We start from the raw sequence: 23188 nt of genomic DNA, 5'->3' as shown, positions 1-23188 counted from the left end.
GAACAAAGCAGCCCCGAGGCTTTGAAGGGATATTAAGAGCCTTGATTGTCAGGTGGCTTTGCAAGACAGATGCACGGTGTATCCAATTTGCATGAGACCCATTGCATTACAAACGCCAGTCCCCTATGGAAGAAAGGCTTATGCTGAGAACATACAGGGTTATCATATACGGCACCAGAAGCTCATAATTAAAGCTGGACCACACCTTCGGATTTTATCGTCAGACCCTAGCCATTTCCCATCTCTGTCACACTGGAATTACTAAGCGCCCAAAATACTTGACACCAGGATCCTTCATTCCACAACACTGAGCATTGCCCTACTGGCACAGAGACAGCTGTCAGCCTCAGCCAGAGCTCGGTTTGTTTCCTACTTGAATTCATATTCTGTTTCTACTGAACATCCAACCCCAAGTGGTTTCTTTTGAAAGAACCAGGGTGGGGTTTCCTGCCCCCGCCCCCGATTTTTGTTTTCTGTTTTGTTTGGTTTGGTTTTCTTACCTTCAGTGTTGGGCTTTTTCATTTCTTCCACCCTGATCAGTTTCTTCCTGACTCTTCGGGTCGAGTTTACCAGCTTGTGTAACCTCTTAAACTTCACCGACTCCTCCGACTCATCATCCGATTGTTCTCTTGACTGGCCAAGAAACAGAGGAATGGTTAATCAGTTAATTGCTCCGGAGCTGTGGCCTCCCGGCTGGCATGGCTGGCACAGCTGGCCTCTCAGTCAAGGCCAAGTATCTGCAGCTTCACCGCCAAACCTGGGACATCAACAAATCTGCCCAACAGGTTTATAAAATCCCGCATACCCTTAGATGGCCTAATTCCGCAGACTCAATCCTAGGGATAAAGTACACATTCGTGGCATTGACACGAACTACCATGGGGGTATCTGTCCATCCCGCTCCTTGTGTCTTTCAAGCCAAGTCCAGCAGGACTTTCTCCTTGAGCTGGCCCTGTAATTCCAGTTACACTGCTGTGGTTTGGGCCAGGCTCTCCTCTGTCTGGCCCACTGGGACTTGCTGCAGAACGTGGTCATCAACCACTTCTCCAAACCAAAATTTTGTTGACTTTTTCCAGCACCCCACCCCCACCCCAAATCAAAACCAGGAGGCAGAAAAGGGGAAGCAATGAAGGGGATAAAAAGAATGAAAAGAAAGAAAGGAGGGAAAACTTTCTTTCCTTTTTGTCAGAACTGCCTGCCACATCACAGCCGTCCCTGCCACTGCCCCAGCTCCTTCTGAGGCAAGGCTGAGGACAGGCCCGCATTCCTCCAGAGAGACAAGGGAAAAAGCTGACCTTTACAGCCATACAGTACGGTCCATATTCCCCAGCATCCCATTCCATTCTGCAGCGACTCAAGTGTGCTCCGGCCCAGCTGTTTTCCCTCAAGTATCAAACATTACAGAGAGGGGAAAAAAATTCTCTCTCCACAGCAGTGGTCCAGGCTAAAAACAATCCTTTCCTTGTGAACGGAATGAGGGCTTCATTTCCAAGTCCATTCCAACATTCAGTATGCAGCTTCTTCCACTGTATCTGTTGGAAATGTGAAGTTTCCCACCGGAGCACCGTGTGGCATGCTGCACTACCCGGCCGGGCGCTAGGGCCTCTTGGAAGCACCCCAGCCTCGCCATACTCGGTGCAACCAATGAGTGGGTCCAGCTAGTCCTGCCCATCTTGACAACAGCATCCCTGCATATCCTCGGTGCAGTTCTCAGGGAGACAGACGACTCTACACACCCCACCCCACCCCCAACAACACAGAACAAACCACATCTCCAATTCAAGACCAAGGAGGGGACTTTCCCCAAGAAAAGTTCTCCCGAATCGCAATTTCATAGGCCCTAAAATAGGTCAATCAGTGTTGGTAGAGAAGGGCACAAAAGAAGAGGGTGGAGACCATATGGATTGTTTAGAAATGGTGCATGCTGGGAGTGCACGGGTATTTCTCTCAGTACAACAGTATTCTCTCCTGGATAAACTTGACCCATGTTCTGCCACCTCCTTGCCTTGGAGATCCCAGCATTGGCGCCTCTGAACTTTACTCCAGTCGACTACCTAAGCAAATCATCAGACTGGAATATGCCTCAGTGTTCCTGTCTGTGAAGCGTGTTTGAATCTATGTCCACCTCCTGTAAAATTCCTAGGAAAATAATGCCTGCAGAGTCACAATTAAAGTCGTCTACTGTTGGGTTGGAGAGCCGGCTCAGCGGTTGAGAGCATCACTGGTTGCTCTCCCAGAGGACCGGGGTTCAATCCCCAGCACCCACATGGAGTTCACAACTGTCTATAACCCCATTTCCAGGGAATCTGGTCGCCTCCTACAGACATACATGCAAGCAAAACACCAATGCACATAAAATAAAAATAAACAAATCTTTAAAAAAATAAAAAAGTTGCCCACTATCTACTTGGCAGACTAGAAGGAAAATGGAACCCCTCTCCCCCATCTCAGTAAGGAAAAGGGGCAATTATGTTAAACAATTAGGGTTAATGCACTTAGTTGAACAGTTGGGTTAAAAAAAAAAAGAGTTAAAATAGTAAGTTTAGCTTCAAATACAAAATAATACCATCTGGTTTAAATTTCATTTCTACTTTGTTGAATTGTTGACGTGTCATGAAGCGAAATGGTCAGAGTGGCCAACCAGAGGCATGAGAACTTGGTTACCCTCATTCTGGGTCACGAGCACCTCAGTAACCCACAGTGCACCAAATTCGTGCAAATGTTTCAAAATACCGCATCCTCCCATTCAGTTCAAGTGCCAGCAATCCAAGCAGAAAAGTTAACCTTATATCACACAAGGCCTCTGGATATTCAAACAACAACAACAACAACAACAACAACAACAACAAACAGACAAAACCAGGCTAGGTATCCAGCCTTGACATTATAAACTCCAGAGTCAGGTCAAGGTTGGAGTAAGCACCAATTGTTTGTACGTAAAAGATGGGAAGCTATACTGAATGATGCAAATGCGCTCTGGAGCTAGTTTGTTGGCAGTGGCTGCTGGAGGGTTGTGTCTTGGGGAGGGCTCGCCTAAGAGTGCACGGAAAGGAATGGCAGACAGAAATCAGTAACACAAAACTCTTCCACAGAGATGCAAACCATGCATAGAAAAGGTACATTTGCGTGAACTTTCCAGGGAGAAAGAAAAATAGTCACATCAGGACACAAGACCGAAAGTCAGCATTTCCTCCCAGACCTTCCTTCCCTGGGCCTACGTTCTTTGTGGAGAAGAACAGTTCAAGTACTTCCTCAATCTCCCTCACATGTCGCACCTATTCTCTGAGGAACATGAGCTCTAGAGAACATTAAACTGATGGCATTTCTACTTTTCTAAGTCAGTGGAGGTTCTGGAGGTGTCGGCCACTGACAAATCGCAAGCCACGGCAACCAGGGACTTCCTCTGCCTGCCATGCTTTGGGCCCTAGGCAGGCTGACACGGAGAGCCACGGAAGAAATGTATACTTGTGCATTTTATCTTTTTAATTAAAAGATTCCTCTGTTGTCAGCCTGGGGAGTCTTTAAGACAATTTTTATTGATGAGGAGGGTCAACTTCTGGATTCCTCTTGAGTCCCAGGGAAGAAACTTAGGACATATTAGTCTTTAAAAAAAAATCTCTCCAGCTGTTTTAATATAAAGACACAAGTGACTGCATTTCTTTTAAACTGAGTAATAAATTCTTCACTGTTGTTTTTCAAATAACCACGTGTTTCTTTCTAAATGTTGAAAGCCACATATTATATTTTTAATATAGATGTATATTACATATATAAATGCAGTGAGCCTTTTATTTTGAAAATTGGCTATCATAAAGGGAATTTAAGAACTTTTAAAATTAAGAACCACTAAAAATATGTACATAGAATTTTAAAGCACAAGTATTTTTTAGACTGTCTTGATAGGCAGAAAATAAATACTATTAAGTATTTGGGGCAAAAAAACAAAACAAAAAAAAAAAAAACCCCAAAACTTTCCTACCTAAAAGAGGTTTGTAGACTAGAAAGGCTTTCTACTTGGCATATAAATAATTTGTATATAAACAAAAACCTAAAAGCATATGTTCACACATACTCAAACATTTTCCCATCGCTGCACCCCTGCACCTCTGAGTTAGTTTATTAAAGTTCACGAAAGTAACGTTCAGCTGGACCACCTGACAGACAAGAGGACGACGCCCATCAGCTTTATCCACCCCATCCCACACCACGCAGAGAGGGACAAACCACGCAGACGGGGACACACCACGACTCCACCAGAAGCTATGCAAAGTGCCTGTGCAGCATTGTAAACAGAAACATTCCATCCCTAAGCTTTCCGCTGTAGATTTTTTCCACCAGAAAGCCCATATGGCTCAACTTTTAATTACTTTGGCTAATGCTATATGTAGTAATTCTGTGGTGAATGCTTAAGTGTTTCATTTCTGGTTTCCATAGCAACATGACATCAGATTGCAGACAGCTGGCTCCACAGTTTTAAACCATAACAAATTGACCAAGCCAAGGCACAAAAGTATAGCTGCTTTAAAGAGATAGCACACCCTTCGCCAGCCAGGCACTGAGTGAGGAGTCTATGGGGCCATTTGGCACGGACAAGAGGGTGGAGCCTCCTTTCTCCCCAGCTTCTCTTGGAACAAGTGCATCTTTTGACACATCTGTGATGCACTAATGGGAAAAGCCAGGGAGCCAGCGTGGAGAACTTTTGATAACACACTGCACGCATGATGATTGGGAAAGGGGAGCAAAATTAATCACATCTGTAACTAAGAAGATCCGTGCGCTGGCGCCCTCTACAAACATCCCCTCACCGCTCATCCTAAGCCTGTCATTTGCCGCCTGAAGCAGATACTTCACTGAGCCTTATAGCAAACATCTCTTACATCTGTGATGTACAGAATATGTGGTTTTCAAAAATTCAGTGGTGCGGTAGCAACGGATGTGCTGGAATAAACGCCAATCCATACTTGCAATGAGCAACCAGATCCTTAGGGAGAAGCACATGCGACCATCCTGAGCACAGGGTTACAACTTGCCTCCCGGCTCCAAATCCGAGACATACTGTCACAGTTAACAACCCTCCAAATCCGAGACACGCTGTCACAGTTAACAACCCTCCAAATCCAAGACACGCTGTCACAGTCAACAGTCAGAAAATCCAGGCGAAGTCTCTGTATCTCCCCATCCGAGCTTCACAGCATCATTCAATATAGAAGCTTTTCTAAGAAGCACTTTTCAATTGCAAATACAATTGCTTGAGAAAATCACACAATAGTTTTGTTTGCACCCAGTCCATAAGAAGTCGTATACATGTCAACTTGCTACAGTCAAGCTGTCGCTGCAATAATTCTAGAAGGAAGCCAATTAATCGTAGGCTTATTGAAAGTGATGCTGAACGCTGTTTGGATTTAAGCCCTTCACACAGAGTCAGCCCAACTGGCAGCAGAGTGGATCCAGCCCGGGCTTGCTCATTCTTTCATATTTTCAAAATAATATTTAGTATTCTCCAAGAGTTATGTACGGTAACTTGGTGATCCCGCTGGGTGGGAAGGTAGGGAAGCAGCGAGGGGAGATAGACAGATCTAGAGAAACTTAGGGAGCCAAGGAAGCTGCATCCTAGGCAGGAGCGGGCAGAAAGCAGTTTTCTTGAAACAACAGAAAAGTTTCCCTTTCACACACACGCACAAAAAGCATTCGTCAACTTACCGGCTTCGGCATTTAGCAGGCGTATGGGGCAGCTTTGCAAAGGTGCAGTAGGTACCCTTTCCCCCTCCCAACTCGGAGCAAATCTCACTCTTGATCCTTTGTCAATCCTGCAATCTCCAAGTCGGACCAGGCACTCCTGCGAACATGTTCTCTGCAGTTACATGATCGGGCAGGCTCTCCCAGTCACAGCCCAGCATCCGAAGAAGAGCACCAGGACACTGACTGGATTCAATTAGCCTCTCTCTGCCTGCTGCCCGATTCCCCAGTTGCTTGCTAACTGGATAACTTGTAAGAAAGGCATAAGTCATCAGCTCTAAGCAAATCTCCTATTCACCACAAGGAAAAAAGGGAGTGTTGTGCACGGCCAACAATCCCTGTTTTCACTGAGGAAGGCTCCCTGACCTCCTGCTGGCCTCCAGTTCCTTAATTACTGTCTATGGAATTCCAGAGAAAGAAAGAAAGAACGCGAGAATCTGAGCGAATCCAGGACAGAGGACGAACCCTTCTGAGTGACTGAACTCTCAAACAGACTGCTTTTGCAGATGCGGCTCCAAACGTTCCCTGAAGGGAGTGGTCTCAATCCAAAGTAGTCACCTTTCCAGGGCTATTTTTGAAACTACTATTGTAAGGTTTATGGTTGTGGTTTCTCCCTGAGTTCTCCCCCCTTTCTACTCCCCCACTCCCGTTTTAACTGCCAGAGTAAATGTAGGCTATTTCCCCTTCCCCAAAACTTCTAAAACTGTCTTTCCAAATTGTTTCACCGGTCATTTCAGGGCAGCTGAGTTCCCGTGCATTCCAGCACAGGGAGCCTGAGGACCATGACACAAGATGATCACTTCATTCTCTTGGGGGTTCTCTGGGGAGCACCAGGCACAGGCTGTTATTTAAACAGAACATCGGCTAAACAAGACAGAACTGAAAACTCGTGTAAAAAAGCCTCCGTGACGTGTGGTGCAGTTCCCATCTGTCTTTCCATGGCTAACTCCACTCAGTGAGGTCATTTGTCCCCACTGTGCAGCCTGCACTGTTCATGCCTAGCACTCCCTTCCATCGTGTGGCTCCTTCTCGTCCATCTCTTTATAGGCTCTTTATATACAACAGATATATAAAGCACCTGGAAGCCTGGAGCTCCCCAGTGAGTGCCCACTACTGCCTCCTTAAAATAGCAGAGGGTCTTTTTGGAGGAAGTCCAGGGCTTGCTTAAGTGAAAAATAAAAGATAAAAATAAACAGATTTGAGACCCAAAGCTCACAAGCGGAAGGCCGTGTTTTGTCCAGGGTCTCCGGTTAGTGCATCGGACTGCAGGCCATCTTCCCACTTTGCTGGGTACCTCACCTGATTTTCTTTGCTGCCCTGCCAGAGACTTCCTTCTTTAGCCAGAAATGAATCAACCTCATGCCCACCTCATCTTCAGCCCCAGAAGGCTCTCTTCTACTTTTATGAAACTTCCTCATCTTCCTCCCACAAGGATTCGCCATAGCGTCCTTGTATTGTCCAGCTCCCTGTATCACAAGCCAATCCCCCCACACTCTGGGCTTCACCGCTCATCACTGGCATTTCAGGGCCACACACAGCACAAGCTGTGGCAGGTGGGTTTTGACTGAAGTACTATCAACTCTGGCATTTAGCAAACACCACTCCCTCATTCCATAAAGTTCAGCCATGGCCCTTTTCTCAAGTAGAAAGGACTGGGCATGAAGTGGGACCCCATGGGCCTGCCCCGTGTGCTCTCTACTTAAGGGTTTTGCCTCTAGTATCAACAAGCTGATTTTCATTTCAAAGTGTGTAATCTTACCCTACGATGGTCCTGGGATTCCTAAATGCAACTTAGGTTTGAAGACATTTATCTTAGAATGTCCTTCCTTCCTTCCTTCCTCCCTCCCTCCCTCCCTCCCTTCCTTTCTCCTCCTTCTTTTTAATGCTTGTTACCTCTTCCTCTTCTATTTGTTACTGACTGGCGTTCCATCAGAGCCCATTTTATTCTTACAAATGGCTCTTTTCAGTGCGATAGGCACAGCAAGGCCCAAGGAAGAGCCATAAAGCTAGCATGACACACAGCCATAAAGCACAGTGCCAATGAGGCTTAGGTGGCACAGGATGCTAAGATGCCGGGAAGGTGGGGTGAGTTTAGGAGCCAGGACTCCGACACTCAGCAAGCATGGGTTCAGATCCCCTTCCATCACTGGGAAGGGTGGCTCACCTTAGGCACGTGCACTAACTTCCCTCCTGGAAAGACAGACGTCTCCTTGTGTAGGAAGGCTGCTACCTGGCAGAGCGGGAAGCCCAGGATGGATAGAACACTTTCTCAGCTTGCATTGACGAAGACACAGCGAAGAGGGCAGAGCGATGACAGCTTTCTGACTCCCCTCCCAACACACGCACCAACCCACCCACGGCCTGCTTCCTCTTCTAAGGGAAGAGCAAGAGAGCTGACTTCACACATTGCTTTCTACACCTCTGCCCCACCTCTCAGAGGGCAAGCCTGGCATTTATAGAAATAATGTTGGGCTCCATGTGGGACTCAACATGGGTAAGACAGGAGAGAAACTCTCTAGGGACATGGGCCTGGGCTAGTAGTCTCCTGACCTGAATGCATGGAGCCTGTTCACAGCAATCAATTACCAGAGTGGCTACCTATTGCAAACCCTCAATAAATATTATGCAATTCACAAGGAATAAAGATGTTTAGACTCCTCAACCCCAGGCCTCAGCTCTCAGCCTTTACCACACATCAGGTCAAACATCTGAGAAACAGACTGGCTAAAGTGGCCCGAGGAAATGTTTGGTTCTGGAAAAAGAAGGCAGACAGTCCTGTTCTCTCAACAGTAGACTTGAACCTACCTGAACACAGCAGGTGTGCAAACTGGCTCCAATGCACATCAGAACACCTGAATTCTATGCTATTTTTTAGGTCTTAAGACAGGCTGCAAGGCCTTGCCATGAATTTAGAGCTGTGTGGTCACAATTATAAATATACAATACCAGTGACCGTCACTTTACTCTGTCAGTGAGGAGGACCCCACCCCTTCCCTCTGCTGCCTCCTGTGGTTTTCTTTAGAGAAACCCTGGCCCTCCCCCACGTATGCTACTCAAACTGATCCAAAACCCACTTCTTAAGCATGCACAGAAAATTTTCCCATGTCAACAAACACTCTACCAAGAAAAGACATCAAAATATTGCAACAGCATTCCATCATAGAAACATGTTGGATTTACTTCAGCACAGTGCCTATCGTCGGACATTTGAAGGTCTCCAACATACACCAACTCGGGTGAATACTGTGGCAAATGCAGTAACATGTTTAACACGGTCTTTTTCTTCGAACTGATGATTAGATTTTAGAATGAATGGGCTTTAAAAATGTGTACATCTGCAAAACTTTTGACACACATTACAACTTGCTCTGAAGAAAGTGTTGTCTTAACTATATTCCTCACTATTGCGAGTCCCAAGAATATGCTTTCCACTGGGATAAATAAAAATCAAATCTGTCTTGATACTACTTAGGTATTTCTTCACTGGAATGAATTAATTAATTAATTAATTAATGAGCGAATGAATGGATGAACTGACTGAAGCCATTCAGAAGGGCAAGAAGTGCCAACATGACTAAGGAGCAGCCCCAGAACTTACAAACATTACAAGAGAGAAAGCACAGGGCAGAAAAGCGCACAGGAAGTTCTGAAACATGATTAACACAGGCCAGGAGTGCCGGCGTCATCCCTGAGACACAAAGGAGATCTGCGCACGGTAAGGTGCTCCCTTGGGTAGGAAAACTGAGATATGCTTTAGTATACTTCTTCCGGGTTGGGAGGGGGCACATCCGTGTTCCCACATGACCTAGAGGTCAGTGTTGAGATGGCACTTCCTTCTCTGACCTTGGATGCTCGCCTATCTAGCTGGACACAGAGTTCAGCTGATGTCACTTTATAAACAGCATGTGACACCAATCAACCACAGCCTCCACCCTCCCTTTCTCCAAGCTGGATTTCATCATCTCTCCACCATGACTGGTCTCCCTCCATGGTCCAAGAAGCCATGCACTTAGGATCCCTTCCTACCTTAGGGCATTATCCTGCCTCTGCCTGGGTACACGTGAGATTTTCCCAACACTCAAGGACTGAGCCATGTTCAGTAATGGCAGGGACCTTTGAGTCACTGTCATCAAGGTAATCTTTGTGTTTACAAAAAAAAAAAAAATTAGTCTCCCTGAGTTTAGAGCAATCCTGTTCAATTTAAAGTACACAGCTACATAAACCGTGGTGCACATTGTGCCCCGCACCCTGCTGTATTACAAAGAAGTCAGGCAAGGAGACCCATCTGTTTAGTAAGAAATATTTTGCTTGTTAAAGGGTGACATCATTGCCCTCTGAAATTAGGAGGATTTTGTCAGCAGATGGGAAAAAACGACGAGATTCCATTCGCCTCCCAAAGGTGCCGTGCACCACTGAAATAATCGCCCTGGCAGCTTCAAAATTAACTAGTTGTCGCCAAACTTCAGGAAAGAGGGAAAAGAGCAGGAGGAGGCAGAAGAAGAGAAGATAATTACAGGAGACTTTTATTTGGAAAAAGTATGTGGGAACTGAGGTAATATTACCATCCCCTAGGGGGAAAGGACTGTCAGCACACAATTCTTTTTAAAAACCTTAAAAATTAATACAGGGCCCAGAGGAACACAAATGGACGTTACCTTCCACAGCATATCTAGTCTGTTTCCTAAACTCAAGAACATGGAATTACTTTTAAGCGTCCCCAGAACAATGTTGCTACCTCCTTTCTCCCAAAGGAGGAGGAAAAAACAGAGCTCAAGAGTCACCGAGTCTAGGGAGACCATGGGTGCAAAAGACCACCCACTCCAAATCCACAGTGTCCCTGGATGCACAGATAATGCTCCTCTCCCTCCGCTGTGGGTGGGAAGGAGGCATTGTGAGGACTGACGTCCTTTCCATATGTAACGTTTTGGGTGACATTTCTGTACAATGTCATCCTGTCCACAGGTCAGGAGACCGTTTATATGCAATAGCCTAAGGTCACAGTGATCGTAACAAGAAGAAGCAGGAGAATCCGCAGCAGCAGTACACTTCCCTTGTGAGAGGCTGGGGGTACATCCAATGCACACCAATGATGTGAAGCACCCTAAAGATTCGAGCAAAACCCACTCTCCTCATTCCCAAGTGCCCCGGGCTCTCATACAGCTCTGTGCCATGGCTAAGGCTGACTCAGAGCCGCCCTGCCAAGTAGGGCAATCACATAGGCACTGGAAAGTCCTCTGCTCATTCCCGAAGTGGTAAGTCTCCTCGGGGACTGGGTGTGTTGCAAAGTCACATTAACTTTGGCATCTCGAACTAGTGACTCATGGGTCATGCACAGTGACTTCTCAGGACAGCTGTCTAACAATTCTGTCCAGCACACAATGATGCAGAAATACAGAAAACCCAAGGAATCTAGTGGCCACAGAAGGGAGGGTTTGGACACCCACCTATGTCACCAGGCTAGCAGGTGAGCTGATGTCACTCCTGAAGTCACTTTATATATATCCTTACCATAATTTGGGGTTTGTCTATTGAATTAATAAGAAGTAACTTTGACTCAAGTTATAAGCTAAAGGATTCAGGCTGAATGCCTATCTAAAAAGCAAAACAAAAAAAACCAAACAAAAACAACAACAAAAATCATTATCATTCAGGATGTTGGTGGTAGTCACTGAATTAGCAAAGCCATCAGGACATAACTGATAAACACTGGACCAGTGGATGGCCTGCTCACAACAATAAACAGAACAATGGCCTCCTTTGCCAAAACTATAACTAAAACTCAGCAAGATACTGCACTACCAACAGCCAAAGAAAGGAACACGCATTACCACTTACACACTGCATGCTCAAGGTAAGAAACAAACTACCAAAAGTTCTTGCCCACTTTTTCAAAACCAGACTAGCAAGTGGCAGAGAATTCTGTCACAACCACAAATCTGGAGAGAAACAAAATTCACAACTCCTTTATCTGCCCTGACTGAGGAACATTGGAAATGGAACGGGGAATCAGTGTGAGAAAGACGGAAAGTCGATAACGAAGCTACCTGATCAATGTTAAACCTCTAGAACTGAAGATGTGAATTGAAGGCAGGGTGGCTCTGCTGCCATGAACCCACCTGCATGAACTGTGACAAGCCACATTTAATGTAGTCTCCGGAGAGAGAAGGCACGGCACAGGGATCTCAATGAAGATCACATTCCATCACTTCTCTGGCCTGTCCATCACCATTACAGCAACAAGGAACACAAATGGACCACACAATAAAGACCTCAGCTGGGGGTGTGGCAGGGGAACATCGACTGTTACACAGCACGGCACACAGTCAAACAGTGATATTCTTCGCATCAGCACAAGTAGGGAACATGACTAGAGCCACCACAGCATGACTGACAGTCACTCAACCAAAACCCAAGATATGGCACGTAGGAGAAAGGAAATGGGTAGGGAGAGGGAGCTCGAGAGCTTTGAAATTTTTTGATCTTTTATCTTTACCAGGAGACAATAGCAGAGCCAGAGGGAAAGTCCAGTTGTTTTACCATGTAAAATAATTTAAGGGGCTGCAGCGACAGCTGGGCAGTAAAGGGCCCTTGCTCCTACCACAGAGAACCCAGGTTCAGTTCTCAGCATCTGTGTGGCAGCTATCAACTGTCTATAATTCCAGTTTCAAGGGATCTGATGCCCTCTTCTGGCCTCCTTGGGTACCAGGCACACACATGGCACAGACTTATATGTAGATGAACTTCCAAACATATACATTAAAATCACTTTAAGTAATTTAATAAGGTCATGTATTTAATTAAACTAAGACCTCAAAGAGGACATGCACAGATAATACAAATTTAAAAGTAACAGACATAAGGAAACAAAAGATTAAAACCTGTTACAGAATGCATTTGTTAATAGCAAGGAACCGAGGACAGAATGTATGCCCTGGTAGTCAAAATGCAAACGAAGAGAAAAGACTTCATAACATATAAGCTCATTTTTCTCCTACTACCACGCCTGAATATCTACCTAGCTCTACAAATTGAACCCCATGGCTCCCTTCACCTGACACCCACTTTTCTTTATTACCTGGAGATCTGCTCAGTATCAGTGACCCTTGCTGGCGAGGCTTCTAAGGGTGCAATGGCCTTCCTGCATGCGCCTGGCATCTATAGGTGTATTCCCCCTAATCCACACCATGCTACCCATTTGCCTGTCTCCTTTTCCCAACCACAAGGTCACTGTGTATAAGGACTGCCGCATGGTAGAGCCTCAATAAACATTTGCCCTGTGGGCTGTTAGAGGAACACTCCAGATGGCGCTCTTTCATCTACAGACTGGGTCAAATGGGCAACTGGGCAGGAGATAAATCACATAGTTTTAGGAATCAATTATGCTGTGCTCTTAGCTTTATACATCGGCACATGAGAGGGTGTGGTGCAGCATTAAGAGGAGAAAGTGGGGCACAGAAGAGAACAGAGGGATACTTTCAATGGCTACTATTCTGTGGAATTAGAATTTGGGTGTGTTAAATACCGCTTCCCTATTCAAAGCCCTGGGTTCAATCCCCGGCACCCACACAATTTTATTTATTTAGCTTTCCTTTCCAAATGAGTGTCATTGTCTGCAGCTGACTGTAGTTCTGAGAGTTTGGGTATAATGGGAAACTGTGATGACAGAGTTCAAACACACTATAAACAAGCGATGGGCGGCCCATGACTTCAGTGAGCTGGCTCTCGATCCAGCTCATTGGATCCTGTTCAGGAACCACAAGAAGGCCTTGTGGCCCAATAAATAAGGCTTGGCACGGGTGCAAATGGCTTAATGAAGGACAGAGATGTGACGAATCTATAACACTAGACAATGACGGACATCCTCTTTCTCTTCAGACTCCCGGGGGTTGCTCCCTCCAGCAAAGTAAAGAAGTGCAAATCAAAGAGCCGAACTCTGACCCAAATTAGATGATATCTGCACTCAGATATAATCAGCCAGTGGAAAAAAATGTGATACATCTCATTTGGTAGTCACGTATTAGGCCAGACAAAAGAATCTACATTTCATAGGTCAAAAGATATCTGTAGCTCTAATTTTATAGGTTTTAACCTGATAAGAGAAGCAACAGACCAAATTGTATTAAAAGGCTGTCAAGCTAAAGTCTCTTCTAAAATAGATACCCTTAGATTACGTCACACGGGGGCACCTTGTATTTTATTTCTATTCACGTAGCTCTTGATACACTGAGGAGGGTCCACAGGCCCTGCTGCCAACTTCCCGTAACTGCACAGATGAAAACCAAGCCCCTGGATAGTTTGCAGAGCGTCCGACTTCATTGATGGGTCTCGCTGTGATGAGGATGCCCTCCAGATGTGAGGCAGCCATACCGTACGCTCAATCCAGCCACCTGTACGATCACTTCCACAGAGCTTCCCTCTTCGCTAGTGGCACCAAAGTCAGGCCAGCGCTTCTCCTAAATCCACGGACAGAGCAAAACGTGCCGTGGCAGAAGACCAGCCGCGCACGTGTCCGGTGAGAGCGGCGCCGAGTCAGCAGGCGCTCGCATGGGAAGCTTTTTCCAGCTATGCTACTGACATGTACATGTGGTGGCATGTACAAAAATAGCATTTTGTGGGGGGACTCGGGCATTTCAAGAATGACAGCCAATGCAAAGGACAGATGATCTCCCCATGGAGTAGCAAAGGATGACATCCACTGGGAATTTATTGCTGCATGCCATGAGCCCTCACAAGGGTCGAGAGGACCGGCTGATCTGCCACAGAGGCAGAGCAGGCAGGGAACAGGATGGGGACCCACGTCTGAGGAATGGAACGTCTGAGTTTACCCAGCCCTGCTCCCACGCTGGGTGAATGCAGGCTGCCAGAGGCGGCCGAGGCAAGCACCTCCTTTCTGACTAACTTTATTTCTTCATGGCGATCTTAAGGGACTCATGAAATGCATGCCTCAGCCTTTGGCCCTGGTCCCAGGGAGAAGACTGGGAATGGGAGGGGACATTGTTGAGTAAACAACAGGAAGTAGGGAATGAACAACAGGAAGTCATCTCAGCCACCACTCTCAGCTTACAACCACTTGAGTTTGGAGCAAATTCTTAATTTTCCAAAAACCTCTCACTACAGCGGTAGGTAGGTAGCACAGCCAGTTAAAGTTCTAACCACATAAGTCAGAAGATGCGAGCTCAATGCTTACAACCCACATAAAAAGCTAGAGGTGGGGACTTGTATCTGCAATCCCACACTCTTACAGCAGGATGGGAGGGCAGAGACCGGAGGATCACCAGGAAGCTCTGGGGCCGGTGGGTCTGAGGTACCACACGGTGCAGGAGCACAAAGAGAGACTCTGCTTACAAGGGGGAAGGTAAGAACCAACTTCCTGAAAGTTGTTCTCTGACCTGTGCATAGCCACCATGGCACTATACACACACTTGTTCGTTCTCTCTCCCTCTCCCTCTTCCTCTCCCCCTCTCTCTCTCTCTCTCTCTCCTTTCTCTCTTTCCTTCCCTCCCTCCCCGCTTCATGGGTAAATAAATAATGAAAATACTTCACAGGTGTGTTTTCCCACTGGATTGCTCTTACCTCCCATTTCTGATCTAAACTGGAAACTGAGGGAGCTATTTCTTCTACATTAGGAATTTAAAAGGTCCTATTTGGCTATCACTTTGGTTCCAAAGCCACTGATAAAACACAGGGTAGTAGTTCTTCCTATATTGTCTCACTCAGTTAAACAAAATGAAATTTTACTGAAATTATTCGTGAAAGGCAGCGTAATCTTCTAAAAGCTTTGAGGATGTATTAAAAGACCAGAATCAGTAACGATTCTTCTTTTTATTGCTGTTGTCCTTTTTCGTTTGTTTGCTTGTTTGGGTTTTTATTTGTTTGTTTGTTTTTGTTTTGTTTTTCAAGACAGAGTTTCTCTGTGTAGCTTCAGTGCCTGTCCTGGAACTAGCTCTTATAGACCAGGCTGGCCTGGAACTCACAAAGATCCGCCTGCCTCTGCCTCCCCAGTGTTGGGATTAAAGGTGTGGGCCACCACTGACTGGTGTTTTTGTCTTTTTTAAACATAGTTACATTTAGAAAGATTCCGAGGAGGGCTAATTACCCAAGGAACAATATAACTCAGCAAGGCACAAAGACCTGCTGAGCTGGAAAGAGGGTCAATAGTAGCATTCTTGCCCAGCATGTGCAAGGTCCAGGGTTCAACCCCAGCACTTCAAAGAATGGGGGATGCCTGCACCAGTTGGACTCAAATGGCCTCTGGGAATTATTGTCGGGTCTTGATTCTCTTTCTTCTTTTCATACTGCAAGTGAAATGGGCACATTCATCTTTTGTAATGTGTGTGACATAAGTAACATTGAGAACTGACGCATAGGCCCGATCGCCCCATGTTCAAGTCCAACTAATTTAACCCTAAAGCTTCAATATTAGAGCCATTTCCTAGCCATAAGGTACAAAGCACTGTGCTAATTTGAGTCTTTTGGGGCTGAAGCAAGAGTTAGGCAGAAGTTGCCATGGCAAAGAAACACAAAGGCAAAGTAGAGACACTTGGATACCCAAGTGATATTTACACCTTGGATCTAGCCTCTCTTAAATGACCTCCTCATAAAGTAAAACAATGTAAGGGAAGACCATGGAAACAGAGTCAGCCATTTTCTTGGAGGAAATGGGTCCTGGATTGCCAGCTCTGACGCTGTGATACGTGTGGATCTTTATGCATCATTTATGAGTCCAATAAATATTCATTAACAAACCACATTGGGGAAAATATCAAAATTATATAGTTTTCAACAGAGGATTACTTATAGGAGGGAGACTGTGTAAATTTAAATGCTGTCACACAGAGTTCCCTTTTGAGTCTTATTTCCCAAGCTGATGAAGCCCATGACATTGGTTCATGATTTTCTTTGAATACTTTTGAATATAAAAATCACATTTCTGACAAACGTTAACTTAGTTCTCTCTGGTAAAAAATAAAAAATAAAAATCAACATAATAAAAAACAAACACATTAAAAAATAGCCCAGTTAGAAGTTAGGCAAGAGGGCACATGGTGCGGGAGAATTATCTGTATTCTGTCAATCATGTTTTAAATAAAACGCTGATTGGTCAGGCAGGAGGTGTAGGCGGGAAAACCAGACAGGAAGTGGAAATGATGCAAGGAGAGCAGGAGAATTCTGGGGAGGAGGAAGTTGATTCCTCCCACTCCTGCCCAGGTCACCCAAGCAGCAGGATGTGAGCTGCCCCACTGAAAAAGGTACTGAGCCACATGGCTAAAATAGATCAGAATAATGGGTTAATCAAGATGTGAGAGTTAGCCAGTAAGAAGCCTGACCTAACGGGCCAATCAGCATTATAACTTATAGAGATCTCATGTGTGATTTTACTTTGGGACTAAACAGCTGGGGGGTCGGGCAGGACAGAAAATACAAACAAGCAGGCCCGGCCCTCTCATGTTACAGGCACACACCTGTTGCAAAGATACTTGGGAGGTGAGGCAGGAGGGTTGCTTGATCTCAGGAGTTGAGGACTCAGTTGAGGACATGCCAGAGCAACATAAACCCCTCCCATCTCAAAAAAGACAAACTAAGCCCATGAGAGGAAGGAGAGGAAGAGGAGAAGAGAGTCAGTCCAGAATTCGATTCAAGGGCAGACTGTAGACTATAAAAAGGGCACTGTGTGTGCATATAAAATGTTATCACTCTGTTCCCCCCATAGTCTTAAAAATACACTCCAGGCAGCCGGTGGTATAGTGTGGGTACATTGTTAGCCATTCCTTTTCCAAAGCAGAATCAGGCCATTTGCTACCAACCTGGTATGCCACACCTAGCTTCCTATAGCACACACTGAAATAGCTAATGCTGTCCCAGAAAGCTGCAGCATGGACTCCCCCTCACAACATCAAGCCTGATTCTTCCAGCTTAACGACAATGCCTGTTAATGGGGCCCATGAAATGACCTTGAAAAGTCTGTCTCGTGGGCTGCCAGGGCTGACACGCGGGCAGAGTGTTTGCTAAGCATGCAGAAGGTCTGGGCTTCTATCCTTGGCGCTACATACAAAAAAAGCAACGAAACCACCTGAGTTAAACCCAGCCACTGAAATTCTGTGGCTTATAATTTTAGAACGTTTCCAAAGCCTTCACAGGTCCCACCCCAAACATAATACACCGAGGGCGTATTTTAGTGTGGACCTTCCTTGAGAGTCTTCCGTTGACACTTAAAATAGGGGTCATCAGAAGAGGCCGCGTGGCACTTTGTCTCCTTGTTGCTCAAATTTTGGGAACAGTCCACCCACATGGCTCTCCTGAACCTCAACCCAGGTTAGCAGTCACATTTATAGCTGGAATGAAAGGCTAGGGAGAGACGAATTCCCGGATGTGAGGAATCACAACGCCCGCGTCCCAACACTGCAACGTTTCTGTACATAGATATCTCCCGACTCAGACCCTAAATCTCCTCAAATGTGGGAGTGTTAGCTCTGACAGGATGACTCGCTTCCCAAGACAATGGACTTCACAACAGATTCTTCACCCTACAACCCCGGCCTCAGAAACACAATTCCAATTTTTTCTAGAACATTTTACACAATGTGAAGCCACCAAAGCACTTACATCATACAGGTTTGCAACACTCCACAAGTCCTTCTACTTCATCACCGCCATGGCTTTAACTTGGTTTGCACATTCTAATCTATTTGAAATGACTTAAATAACACATTCAGATACAGAGCTTGACAATTTTAGGAAGAGTATTTCAACACAAGCATCCTTCCTTAGCGTGCAAACACCAAACCCAATTCTTCAACTCGTATCCATCAGCTCTGCGGTGTTATAAAGTCAATTATTTACTAAGACTTAGATCATAATAACTACATAATTGAGAACATAACTTATTAACTAAACATTAACTTGACTAATTAAATTGCTTCCTACACTCATTTTTATTTACGTGAATGAGTGAGTCTTTGTGTGTGTGTGTGTGTGTGTGTGTGTGTGTGTGTGTGTGAGACCTATGCACACACCTAGAGAGGCCAGAAGAGGGCGTCAGATCCCCTGGAGCTGGGGTACAGGCAGTAGCCACTAACTGGAAGTAGGCGCTGGGAACTGAACTTGGGACCTCTGGAGGAATAGCACAGGCTCTGAACTGCTGAGCCATGTCTCTTAAATGTGTTCTTAACAAGAAGGTAAGCTGACCTTGGAGGCACAAAAGTGACAGCCCCAAATGGCAATTCCTATAACCTTCTACCTGGGAGGAGGCAAACAGGGAAAAAAATTGCTAAAATAAATTAAAAGAAAAATATTTAAGTAAACATTCAGCTGTTTAAGAAGGAATAGAATTAAATTCTTAGCCAGAGCCCCTTTTAAATACTTCAACATGGACAACAGAAGTTCATTATTAACAAACTCCAGCACAGAACAGATGCTCCTCTGGCAAGGAGAAAGCTGTTTCTCACTTCCCCTGGTAACTATCTTTAGTACTTGACACTCTTAGAAATGAGGAATGCGCATACAGATGTATTATGAGGCAAGAGGCAATTATCTAATGTCAGCTATGGGGGCAGGGGGCCTATGAAATCAGTGCAAACGACATCCTAAGGCATGCCAGGCTTCAATATAGGCATTGAGGTCTGGTCACAAAGGCCTTATGATCCCCTGGGACTTTCAAGGTCTGGGCATTCCCGACTACGACCAGTGAGCTATTTACATCTCCGTATAGAAAGGAATCAATAGAAAATGGAAAATTGTCTAATTTGGGATGGCAGCCCGGGGGAGGGGTGGTTACCACAATGGAAATTATCTGACATTAACAACCCTGCCATGGAGGCAATTTTAGAATAATGATGGAATATTGGTGTGTGTGTGTGTGGGGGGGTGATCTCAGTCTCCTTCAAAACACAGGAAAGGATTAAGTGGGGATAAGAATCACGCAAGTCAGGATTGCAACTGAGTTCAAGCAAACTTGAGGGTCAACACTTGCTGGTCACAGTTCTGCACATGAGGCATGACTAAGAGGGTGTGGGAGCCGGCAGAAAGTCAACCGGCAAAGCACACAGTAAATAACTTGCTTTAGTAAACTCACGTTCTTAATACAAGTCCCATCATCATTATCTATACCCCATCCCACAGAAGGAAGTCATTCTTTACAGCTTCTAGAAGCCTGTGCTATATGTGGAGGAATGGATGGGATTCTTGGCCCTTCATGGGATGGTGACTGGGTGTATTTATTTGGGCGTCACGTAGGAAGAAACAGATCGTTGAAGATGTTACTAACAAAATTGTGAATCTGGCACTCTGGATTTGTGTGTGCAAATACGAGTATGATTTTAACATCTGCACTAAAGTGTAAGCTCTGTTGAGGCAGGGTCTCTCTTTCTCGGTCACCTTTGCTGCCTGAAGAGCTAGCACTACGCCTGCTTTAAAGCAAGCCTCCATCTATAGCTGCCAGATAAACCGTCCAAGAGGACAAAATGCCCTGTCCGTACACACCCACTTCAGTCTGACCGTTTACAGGTAGGTGATGGTTCTGATGGCTCCTCTTAAAGGAATCCAACACGCAATTATCAATGAAATAATGCTTTCTTGGCAGGTTGTACAAAATGTCCACAGAACTTAGCGTACATGAACTTCCTTCCAAGATGACATAAGACTAACTGTTTGTGGTCTACATTTGTGAAGTTTGACAACAATCCTGTTTCTCTGGATGGACAAAGTCAACCTTGCCCCTGATTTAGATGATATTGATCAGGACAGTACACGGTGGGCTTGAGACAATATGGACAACTGAGTCTTCATCTTCTCTCTCAATCTGAGTTTGAATCATATCCATCTTGAGTTACTGTACTTATTCTTCATACTTCCCATTAGGTTCATGATTTGCACTACTTAGTCTTTCAGAATTGGGATGAGAGATTCAGAGTCACACTCAAAACCATGGACTTGGCTGTTTAATGACCTCATAGTCTCAGGACCCAAGGCTGGCTAGCCTGAGACACATTTATTATTATAAATGGCACCATTTTGATCTATTGACAAACCGGGTGTGGCATTCAGACTCACAATCCTTCAGCTGCAATGAAAGTCTAGTGTTTGTTTTGGAAATTGGGAAGGTAGTGAAATAGATTAGTTATTTCTGATAAGCTGCCATTTGTTGCTTAGACACAAAGCAAAGCTAAAACTGGATCTGTAGCAAGATCCCAAAGCACTGCTCCCAGAGGAAAGATGAATGCTAGGTAAAGCTTTGCTTAGGTGAGCTGGACACTGGGCTAGGCACTCCCTGCAGAGGCAAAGAACACAGCATGCTCACCTCGCTCTAGGAGCCTGCCATTGTGGGGAGGCTGAGAGAGGTCCAGTTATTTCTCGTGCTCTGTGATAACTGCTTAGGGTTGATGTATTAAATCTGGCTCAACAAAAGCACGAAATAGGAAGCAATAAATGTGCTGTGGGAGGCCAGGGCAAGTTTATAGAGGAAGCTAAGAACTAGGCTTCGCCGTGAAGAATGCAAACACTTTCATCAGCAGGAAAAATGGGAGACATGTTTTAGGAAGGAAAAATGTGTGGGTTACACTCAGAATTATGAAAAGCTCAAGGTTTGTTCATTAGTGAATATGGGACCCTGGAATGCAGGGTATATAGGGTGTGGGAGCAAAAGATGAAATCAGAGAAAATGATCAAGCCCAGATTACACAGGGCCTTGGGTGTGCCAAAAATGATGGAATTTATCTTATACAAAATAAGGAAGCATCAGGATTTTTATAAAACATATAATTTTAAAATATCTTAAGAAGAAAGACGTGCTGCATAAGGCATGGATGGGAGTCTAGGGTCATGGGTGGAGAGTGGCTTCTGATGCTAGGAGGAGACAACCTAGCAAACAAAACAACTCTGTAGGCTCTGACGCAGGGGAACACCCTCCACTCTGGCTCTATATTGTCAGAAGATGGCACTGGGCAGGACAATTCTAGACCATTCCTAGAACCGTCGTGAAACCCCCAGTTTAAAACGAACCGTTTTGGTCATATCAGAACAGTCTCAATAGTAAAAGGCATTGCAAGGGGGAAGGAAGAAATGAAGTTGCCTTTCTGTGAGTGATGCAATCTTATGAAGAGAAAACCCTCAGATCAGACATTAGCATGAACATGTACACACCATACACACCGTCAGAGAAAACAAGCAAACAAAACAAACCAAAGGGGACAAGGCCAGCACAATGACATTAAGTTGCGCTTGTGCACAAAATACTGAACAGTTGGCTGAGGGAATTAGGAAAATGATTCCATTCACAAAAGCACTAAAGATAATCAAAACTCAGGAATAGACATAATCAAAAATGCAAAGCTTGCACACAGAAAACTGAAACAAACATTCCTGAAAGAAACTAAATGAATAAGATGATGTTCCACATTCACGGACTGGAAAACACAGTGTCCTCCAGATAACAGCACTGCAGGAGAGTACCCACAGATTTGGTGGCGTTTCCGAGAGAAACTCAATGGCAACTTTTGTAGAAGTAGAAAAAGCCATCCTTAAATTCATATGGAATCTCAAGGGACCTCCAACCTCTCGAGGCTTAAGAGTGCTTCCGGGTCTAGGGGACAACTAAAACTTCCTTCCCAGCACCACATCAGGTGGCTCACAACTGCCTGGACCTCCAGTTTTGAGATCCAGCGCCCTCATCTGGCCTCCGTGGGCACTACACATGCACATGTGCATATGCTCACACACAATTAAAAAGTAAACGGGGTTGGGGATTTAGGTCAGTGGTAGAGCGCTCATACGAGGCCCTGGGTTCAGTCCTCAACTTAGAAAAAAAAACAGTTTCAAAGTAGTAGATAAAATTGGAAGAATCCCATTTTACAATTTCAGAATTTGCTGCAAAGCTACAGTAATAAAGTAAGATCATATTAAAAGAGTAGATCATACGGGAGACAGCCCACACAAAGATGATGACGTCATTAGAGCAGAACACCAGTATCAAAGATACCAGTGACGTAATGAAAAGCACCTATGGATGGGAGAAAAAGACATAAAAATCATGTATCGGATACAGTATTAATATTTAGAATATATATTTTTTAAAAAATGCCGAGCCTCAATAACAACAACAAATAAAGCTCATGGGTGCAAAGGCCTTGAATAAACATTTCCCCCAAAGACACACAAATGGCCAACGAGCACAGGACAAGATGTTCCACACTGATAATTATTAGGAAAATGCAAACCAGAAACACAAACGAATCATGTTTCATGGTCATTATCAAAAAATTAGAAAAGAGTGCTGGTGAGAAAGAAACCATGGAACCCCTGGACACTGCGGCAGGAGGGTGACATGGTTCGGAGCTGTGGAAAACAGACTGAAGTTGTCAGAAGAACGGCTAGCTATTTAGAGCTTTAACCAAGTATTTAACCCCATAGGTCTGAAAGCACATGGGGTAGACTAATGGTTTGTATCACCATTTTCACA

The 23188-nt window shown here is 45.0% G+C and overlaps 1 protein-coding gene across 4 annotated transcripts in view; it reads right to left on the bottom strand.

Annotated features, from left to right (window-relative positions):
• Positions 1–23188, bottom strand: part of Sash1 (SAM and SH3 domain containing 1) — a 305306-nt gene that overhangs the window by 31416 nt on the left and 250702 nt on the right. For 3 of the 4 annotated variants that reach the window (XM_085688475.2, XM_085688482.2, XM_048425571.3), the window contains exon 9: positions 501–633. In XM_085688475.2, the coding sequence (XP_085544601.2) occupies positions 501–633 (133 nt within the window). Of the gene's footprint in view, positions 1–500; positions 634–5700; positions 6223–23188 lie in introns of those variants that run through there. The other variant, XM_048425572.3, reaches the window with a different exon arrangement.

Source organism: Myodes glareolus, chromosome 1 (genome assembly GCF_982192425.1).
Source record: "Myodes glareolus chromosome 1, mMyoGla1.1, whole genome shotgun sequence".
In the NCBI taxonomy this organism is placed as follows: Eukaryota; Metazoa; Chordata; class Mammalia; order Rodentia; family Cricetidae; genus Myodes; species Myodes glareolus.
The sequence above is the reverse complement of the archived record's forward strand: the minus strand, read 5'-3'. Positions and strand labels throughout refer to the sequence as shown.